The 8,808-nt window shown below is 43.7% G+C and overlaps 1 protein-coding gene across 2 annotated transcripts; it reads right to left on the minus strand.

Annotated features, from left to right (window-relative positions):
• Positions 1-471: 471 nt before the first annotated feature.
• entpd1 (ectonucleoside triphosphate diphosphohydrolase 1) lies at positions 472-7,179 on the minus strand. 2 transcript variants are annotated; one of them, XM_088284396.1, is made up of 10 exons: positions 7,018-7,179; positions 3,872-4,002; positions 3,307-3,424; positions 2,830-2,980; positions 2,254-2,413; positions 1,814-2,017; positions 1,420-1,677; positions 1,125-1,238; positions 896-1,033; positions 472-793 (listed from the first exon to the last, which is right to left on the minus strand). In XM_088284396.1, the coding sequence occupies exons 1-10, from the start codon at positions 7,031-7,033 to the stop codon at positions 587-589; spliced, it is 1,497 nt and encodes a 498-aa protein (XP_088140522.1). In that variant the 5' UTR covers positions 7,034-7,179; the 3' UTR covers positions 472-586. The 2 variants fall into 2 exon arrangements, with proteins under 2 accessions (XP_088140522.1, XP_088140523.1); XM_088284397.1 differs by lacking the exon at positions 7,018-7,179 and adding an exon at positions 4,859-5,489.
• Positions 7,180-8,808: the final 1,629 nt, after the last annotated feature.

An 8,808-nucleotide genomic window follows, 5' to 3' on the forward strand; every position in this document is an offset into this window, starting at 1 on the left:
GGCAAGTCGTTTTTCATGTGCAATATTGCTGTGAACACAAGAGGGCAGCATTTCTATGCGCTAAACTGGGCAAATTCAGAGCCTTGAAATAAATGCGGATTATTTTTTTAACACAAAAATCTGATTAAGGAAATTAATTGATTCCCCCCTTGAAACAAAATTAATTATTCAAATTATTACTCTGGTCAAAGCAAAGCCACATGCTTTTTGGGCATATTTTGTATGTTACATATAGCAATAAATGTCAAGAAAAGATTTATTAGTGATAGACCGGGCCGATTATCGGAGCCAATATTTGGCATTTTGCCGATTATCTGCATCGGCCTTTTTTTAAAAGCCGATAAATTAAAAGCTGCAGCACACGCCCCTTCTTTATCGCAGTTGTAAATGACGTTGTTTAATAAACATGTGCTTAAAGGCCTTAAAACTCAGTCAAGTTTTGGAGTTCTGAAAATATTTTAGCAACCCTAATTGTGTATAAACTGTGGTCTATTTTATTTGTACAGTCTTATATTGACATCAGAGTTCACGCGCAGACTGACGCGTAGTCCTTCGAAGCGCTTGCTGCGTGCGAGCGTACGTGCGTCTATACAACGTGCGGCCGCCGGGTGCAGCTGGGCCTGACGATGCGCACAATGAGCAAGAGGAGAACCAGGAGGACGATGGCGGTGATGGTGACGATGACCACGTAGCCGGCGTACGGCAGCGGCGGCGTGTCGGGAGCCTCGGCCGGAATCATGTTGGTCAGGTTGAGCATGTAGCCCAAAGTCCAGCCGGCGTCGCTTCCTTTGATCTGGGAAGCACGCGGTGACATCATCAGCATGCATCATGATCAAACAGTAAAGTGAAAAATCATAATTAGGTCAGCTCGAAACTAGTACAAAGGGCAACGCACCTTGTGTATGAATTTGATGTTGGAGTAGGTTTGAGAGGTGAAGTTGTATCCATCGGTCAGCAGCGTGATGAGGTAGGTGCCGGCAAAGCAGTACTCCACCAAATATTTCAACTTGGTGCCTGGATTCTGCTGCTTCACCTGCGGACATTCACACGAAATCACATCGCATGCGCTCGATACACATTTCATGTTTATAGAGAGAGATATTTAAATATGGCGTGTTGCTAACCTGTTGCCATGGCGTGGCGCAAAAGCGCGCTATTCCTTCTTTGACCGTGTCCAGCGGGATGGACGTGTCGGTGAGGTTGAAGAAGCGCATGGTGTAGTAGTAAGCCGAGAACGCCTACCAGCACGCATGCACATGACAACACAACATTGAGAATCCGCTTGAATCAATCGATTGTTGTAATAATGTGGAAAATATACAGTCCAATGTGTCATCATTTTGACAGGAGAAGGTGACAAATTCAGCAAATCCATTTCTAGCCGTTGGTGTGTAGCCACGTTTCGACATTGCGACTTACCCCAAAGAGCCCCTGGACAGCTGGCTGGTAGACCCCGTTGAAGGAGCATTGGCTGTATTTGCATTGGCTGAAGTTAAAGAGGGTCCGGACGACGTCCTGACATTGTTGGAAGTTTCCTATTCCCGTGTGCTGGAAGGACGTAGGAGCTCCCGGCGGCTTCCTGTCTGACACGCAGGGGCTGTCGTAGAGCTTTGAGTACTCTTTGGTTTCGACGTAGCCGGGGTGGAAGCACGGATCCTTGATTGCGGGGGGGCCTGCCTGGTGGGGAACAAGGAAAAGAATGCAAATGGTGGAAAAATCCTGCAACAAACATCACCAAAATATTGTCAAAAAATAAAATAAAAAACATGCACGCACCACCCAAAAAAAGGTCAGGCCTTGAAGGGGCGTGTACCTGAGTGTGGTGCGCCAGCGCCATTCTGAGGGCCTGATCCTTGCCGTAACACAGGAAGCTGTGCGTGTAAAGGTTGTAGTCGTTTCCGTACAGACGGAAGGTCACCGAGTTGCCGGGCGACTCGGCGCCGTCGAACGTTTTGGACACAAAGCTGATCTGGGTGGACGCCCCGCCGAGGTCAAGGGCCCCCGTGGTCTTCAGGCCCTGTTGACACACACACAGAGGCATCAAAGTCAAATGTAAGAAAAAAGCTGGCCAGTAAACGCCATGTGTCAACATGAACACAATTGCAGAACCATATTTGAATACGTTCTGCAGCTATTACGCAATCAAAGTACCATTGAATCGGCTTACTTTTTTAAAAAAAAAAAAAAAAAAAAAGAAATGAGATGAATCGGTTTCCCCTTAAAACTTATTGACACATTTACTGTGTTTTTGACCTGCTTGAGGCGCTCGTCCAAGTAGTTGACGGTGACCCAACCGAAGGCGCCCTCCTCCTGGCCGCTGAGGATTTTGGCCCCCTGGTAGGAGAACGGGAAGCTCTGCAGGCTCTCCGACACGGCCCGGAACACCTCCTCGGATGCCGAGCTGTTCTTCATACTGCACACAAACAAACGAAAGCGTTAGCTTCCATCAGTACAGTAGACCCATTGATCATCATTTTGAGCGCAAGATTTCAGGAACGACAGTCTCTCCTCGACTTATGACTCCTATAGTAGCAGATTTTTTGCGTGTCTTAAGTTGTGAGTAAAAATTTGCATTCAAGCGCAAGATGGTGGTGACATTTGAACTTCACAACAAGCCAGCGTGATGCTAACAAACACCACAAAATGCCATAGAAGGGCTAACAAAAGTAGCATAGATGTTGAGTTGTGGAGTTTGCAATAGTTGACCTTTCTCGACCACCGTAACGAGGCCTCCGAGGCATCTATTTATTCAACGATGTTTTTACTGCGTGTTTGTTGAAAGTACGACACAGCAAAGTTCACGGCGAGGTCATTCGCGTCCTTCCTTACTCGAGCAATCTCATTCCGGCGGTGGCTCCCAAGTAGAGGGGCGTCTGGCTGTGCCGTTTCTTGGGAATGGTCTCCTCGACCTCCCGCATGCACGCCCTCAACGACTGGCCGGCCTTCCACGGCGTCCCCGCGTAGCTGGAGATGCCCAGACCTGCCACGGGCAAAATTCACGTTCACATTTTTGCTCCGTTTTGGTCGACGAGCGAAGATGTTTTTTTTTTTTAGACTTTAAAATGTTCAACATCTTGAAACTCTTACACGAGGCTATTTTCAACCCAATACAGTTTTCTTTTTTAAGGAAAAAAAATGTTATTTTATTTTTACATAAACAACAATGACCATCATCAGTGTCCAAATAATCGATTTTTATTCTTTGCACGCAAACTCAAAAATGTGTTTTTGGGCTTTTCACGGCAAAGCGTCATTCGTGCCGCATCAGAAATTCAAAGCAAAAGTGCTTGGAAAAGCAAATCGTACCCTTGACATTGCAGGAGTGTTTCTGCTCGACCCGTCCCGTGTCGTTGTCCTTCTCGGCGGGCCACTCGTAGATGAAAACCGTCGTGTGCGACGAGCCGGCGTCCAGAACGATCCCGTACTGCGGCGGACAAGAAAAGCAATTCCCGCTCAAATCCTCTTCCGAGCGTGAACGCGTGGATGCTCACAAGCGTGACAAACGATCCGACGATCATGTGCAGACACGCTGCTAAATTGTTGAGCGGAACTGGAAGTGTTTACTTAATCAGCGTCGGAGATGCTAATGTAGAACAGATGCGACGACAGGAATTGTCAAGTCATGACATCATCAGCCATGACTTCTCTTTGAACACGCAACTCAAAACATCTCAAGTGGACGCCTCCCTTGGCAACTTCCAAGGCCACGTGGCTCGCAAGATGGGAGGAAACCAATATCAGAGACACGCACGAGGCCAAGGTCTGCAAAAACGCCACCGTATAAGGATTGAGAATATAGCTCAAGCCTGTCGCGATGGCCACGTTTGTTTTGAGGTGAAATGGAAAGTATCAAACATGGAAGACATCTGACCTTGTACTTTTGTGGCAGGGGCATGTTCTGGACCACCGTGATCACCACCAGCGTAACCACGGCAACCACGCCAATCACGGCCACCAGCACCATCCCAGACTTGTGCCACGGGTTCTTCTCTTTCATGGTTGCTGGTGGGGGGGGGGGCGATCACCACCAGACAGACAGGAAGTAGAGGCCAGGGGGCACAAAAAAGGAGAAGAGAAAGAGGAAGGTTAGCAATTTTTCCGGCTTGTGTCCAGATGTGCGTGTGCACAAATATTACAATTTAGGAACAAAAGAGAGCAGGCAGGCAGGCTGAGTTGTGTGGTACAAAAAAAAAATGAATAATAATAATCTTGAATGAAAAGTAACTCTTTCCAATTATTTTAAAACATTTGTATTGTTAAAATATTTTTTTATGGTACAATAAAATTCTTGTAAGACAAAAAAAAAAGGTTGTTAGTTTTCTATTATATGCCTAATTTTAGTTCGACAAGAAAGTATTTTTGACCAAAATCAGGCCTCGATTCATTTTTTGATTAAATCTGACACAATTCTTACTATATATTTTATTCATTTTTTTGATAATGAGATAAAGGTATATAGCAGTTTTCATTTTTTTTTTTTTTACCAAATGCCACTCTATTCGTGTAAGAGAATGTTTAGTTGACACACATTAGTCAATGATAAACAGAAAAAAGTCACTCATGTTACTTTTCTTTCGGAAGCCCAAACATGCACAAACCTTTTTGGGTATGACATCGCGCAACGTTCTGGTGAGCAAACTGTCAATTGACACACACTCCGTAAAAGATTACTAAACCTATTTGTTCACGACGAATGATTTCTAAAGTTGTTTGCAGCCTGCCGGATTTCCTCATCTCTTCCCGTGTGTTTAGGGCTGTCCGACTGTTTACTGATGGCAAGCACACACACACACACGCACAAATCCAGTGTGCTATTTGCACAAGAAAAAAGAAAGTCGACAATGCGTGGCTTCCTTACCTGCTCAAGTTAAAGAAAAGGGAAAGAAGAAGGCGCCTTCCGCCATTACAAGCGGCCGCTGTGTGTGTGTGTGTGTGCGCGCGTGAGTGACTTTGGAACGACCACCCTCAAGGTTTCCATGGTGACACCTTCTCCCCCGCCAACCAATGAGAGCAGCTGTGTTGCACAGAGGAAGCGGGAGGAGGTGGGGGGGGGGGACTCCCTTGTATGGCACAGTGATGACGTCATCACTGTGACGGATCGGGATCCCCTCCTTGCCTGCCCGTGCGTGTGTGCGTGCGTGCGAGCGAGCGAGACTGGCGTGCAAATTTGTGGAACCATTCATAAAAGCGCTTCCTTAATTATTTCGCCCGTTTTTTTTTATTAAATTGAGGAAAATAAAAATAAAGTCAAATTTATCTCGAGCCAAATGATGAATAAAATTACAAAAAGCAGATGAAATTCAGCAAAATAAAATCTTTTGAAGTTGTGTGAAATTCCACAAACGAAACAAACTAAATGAAAAATGATTATCGGGACGTGCTCCCCTTTAAGTGGACCAGCGAGCGAGCGAGTTGCCTTTCAAATTATCCGGTTCTTGTTTGAGGCAGCCAACATCCAAAGTTCAAGTGTCACTTTCGTGGCCCGTTGGACTCAATTTGTTGACTGGAGCATGTCGACCGCTTTACCTCTGACACTTTTCGCTTGACTTTTTAATGCATTCCGGTTATTAAAAGCGAAGCTTCATGTGTGCCAAAACACAAGATACAACTATTGAAATTGTTTGAAATTGTCAATTTGCATCAAAAGATGATGAGATTGTTCTTGTTCAAGTGCTGAAAGCTAGCAGGCTTCTTTCAATCCCCCCCAAAAAATTGAAGGTCACGTCAATTTGTCGCATGATTTTTTGTTTTAAATCGTCTATATAAGTTGAAAGTTAAAAAAAAAAAAAAAAAAAATCAAACAAGATACCACGCTTTTTAATTTCAAGAATGCTCTCCAAAGGATCAACCAAAACCCATTTGTGGCTTGAATGCGGCAAATTTGGACTCGGAAGGGATGGAAGAGGAAGTTTTTTGCGGGACAATTTTGTGATGACGAGGAGGCGATGTGAAAAAAGAAGAAGTGAGGACAGCAAGAGGGCAAACGTGTCACAAGAAACCCGCAAGACATGTCAGGTTTACGGCAGGACACTGATGTGAAACTGCCCAAAAAAAAACAAAAAAACCCCATCCTGAGCTCAGGAAGTCACACGCTGCAGACAGACTGCCGGCGACTTTTTACACAGTCGCAGATTATTTGCCGCACTTAAACGAACCAACACTCGCACAGCGGCCTTGACTTAACATACTCAAGTATTGATATACTCAATGTACTCACATAGTGAATACCTTTCCCACGATGATAAGTAACTTTCCCTTAATCTGTCACAGCCCTGCAAAAGCTCCAGACTTTCAATCTTGAGGCAACAAAATGCCACACGCCTCCTGCTGAGTAAAGGAAAAGGCGGCGTTTTCTCGCACACGTCAAGCTTTCATTTCCAGATTTGTTTTGTTCTCAAGCGATTTAAGCGTTCAAAACGGAAGAAAGAAAAAAAAATGACGGATGGACAGAATCAAGAACAGATGACAGACTGACCCCCCCCCCAATGTTCCTCCACAACTCCAAATCACATCATTTGTCTATAAAATTGTTTTAAGTACATATCTGCATACCATTGTAAGCTTATTAATTATTAACATTAAAGAAGACAAAAAAAATAAATTTAGACTAACAAATAAGCACTGGCAATGAGAGCGCCACTGCCACCTTCTGGAGTGGATGTGCAATTACACCTTTCTTCTACTACAGCAAAAAAATTAATAAAAATAAAATAAACATCCTCCACGAGTCAACATCACTATTTGAGCAGGACTGACGTCATGAATTGGCAGAAAATGTCACTAAAATCAACATTTTTGTTCTAAATGTGAATGATTTTTTCCTGCGCTGAATAGTGAGTGTGACCGCCACTGATCATACACACGCACACACACACGCAAACAATTGTCAAGCAATTACCTTATTGAATTACTGACACAAGGTTGCCATAAACACAGCCAAAACACACACACACACACAATATGCACTTGTTTGCAAACACACACCCCCTCGTCCGTGTGTGTTCTCAGTGTACTCACCTCTTTGTGCAGACATCTCAGCAGCAATGCAATGCTGCTCTCTCTCTCTCGCTTAAAGCCACTGTCTTCCACCTCTCGCCGACTTCCTCTTCCCCTCTCTCTCTCTCTCTCTCATGCACTTGCTGCTCAACCCCTCCTCTTCCTCAGACTCCCCCTACACCTTTATCACCCCCCCCCGTCATTTACTCAACTTTCCATCTGCTTCTGCTCTCTCCCTTCTCCCCTTCTCGCTGTCTTTGTCTGCAAAAGTGGGTCACACACACACACACTTGCACCGCGGCACACACACACTGGTACCAAAATCCTCGAAAGCCATGACATCATCAGTTTTAGCACCGCCCATTTAAAAATGCAAGAGGGGTGGGGGGGGGGCCCTGTTATGTAACTAAATTCCAGTCCGATGGGAAAACCTTGAGTCCACGGCCACTTCAAGGTCCGTACGAGCTTCCGGGTTCAGCGCTCGTTTGTGACAATGCGCTTCATTGTCACGTGAAGCGAGCGGTGGCACTTGGCTCGGAATTTGGCGAAAATTTTAGAATAAACAAATAATCATTTAAAAATTGAACACTGTACTTTTTAAAAAAAAAAAATTTGTGTTGTTACATCAAATCTGAATTCTAGCAAAGCACTAGATGTCCGACTTTCTCGCTCGTGTTTTCTAGATTTGGGAACAAATCTGATTTGTATTTAGGGGCAGCGCAGTACTTGTGAAAACATTACAATTCCAATTTTAGCAAAAGCTCAACCAAGTGAGAGTTTTCCACATTTGAACGTTTTTTTTTTCGGACAAAATCTTGTCGGCTGCTCAATCTACGAATTTCCCTTCGCGGCTCCGGCATCCATTTTAACGTCTTCAAAGTATCACCTAACAATATTAATATCACATAGAATATTAATATCACATTACAATGTACTTTACTTTGCACTAAAAGCAAAAAAATGTCATTAGAGTCCATCTAATATATTTTTGCTGTGAGGCAGAGCGCTAATGATAGCTCACACTTCGGGAAACACTTTCAGCGAGATGGTGATTGGCCAATCATGACACAGAAACGAGGACCGTGATTTGAACGTAATTTGCGCAGCATTAGGCCCCGCCTACTTCTGACGGTCGAATTCGTCAACATGTCAGTAATTACAGGAAACACTAGAGATGATTCAGTCGTAATCGACACGTTAATATACGGTAGTTGGAGTCATCACATTGCTTTGAAGACAGACTCAAAGTGTGGAAATGATTAGTAAAAATATCGGGGGTGGGGGACACAGACAAAATTAAGCAGCTAAAAAGGCAGTAAAAGAATAATAGCAAAAAAGTCAGCAACAGTGTAAAAAAAATGAATTAAAAAAAAAAGGTAAATATTGTCATCACTGGGCTGGACCCTCGAACATTTTTTAGTTATTTTCTGAAACATTGTTAAGCAATTCTAATGATTTATTTTTTTATTCATTTTATTTAAATAAAAAAGAAATATTAGAATATATCACGGTTTTTCCTCTTTTTTTTTAGACTATCAAATGAAAATAGTTAAGTTTGATCCGTCTTTTGTTCAAAATGGACGGCTATCATTCTTCGGTGCAGAAGAAACTGGTCAGCTATGAAGGTTAGTGGGACAGATTCATTTCCACCATTTGTACGACTTTGTTTCATTTTCAATCAAATTTACACGACTTATTTCAATGTCCAACAGCATATTCATTTAGCGATTAATCATGCTTTCCGAACCGTATACGACAGCAATTCCACCTTGAATGATGTTTGCTCACTCAAACAAGGTGGCATCTTTCATT

The sequence above is a fragment of the Idiotropiscis lumnitzeri genome, chromosome 20 (genome assembly GCF_059441095.1).
Source record: "Idiotropiscis lumnitzeri isolate Australia: NSW breed Sydney's pygmy pipehorse chromosome 20, RoL_Ilum_1.0, whole genome shotgun sequence".
In the NCBI taxonomy this organism is placed as follows: Eukaryota; Metazoa; Chordata; class Actinopteri; order Syngnathiformes; family Syngnathidae; genus Idiotropiscis; species Idiotropiscis lumnitzeri.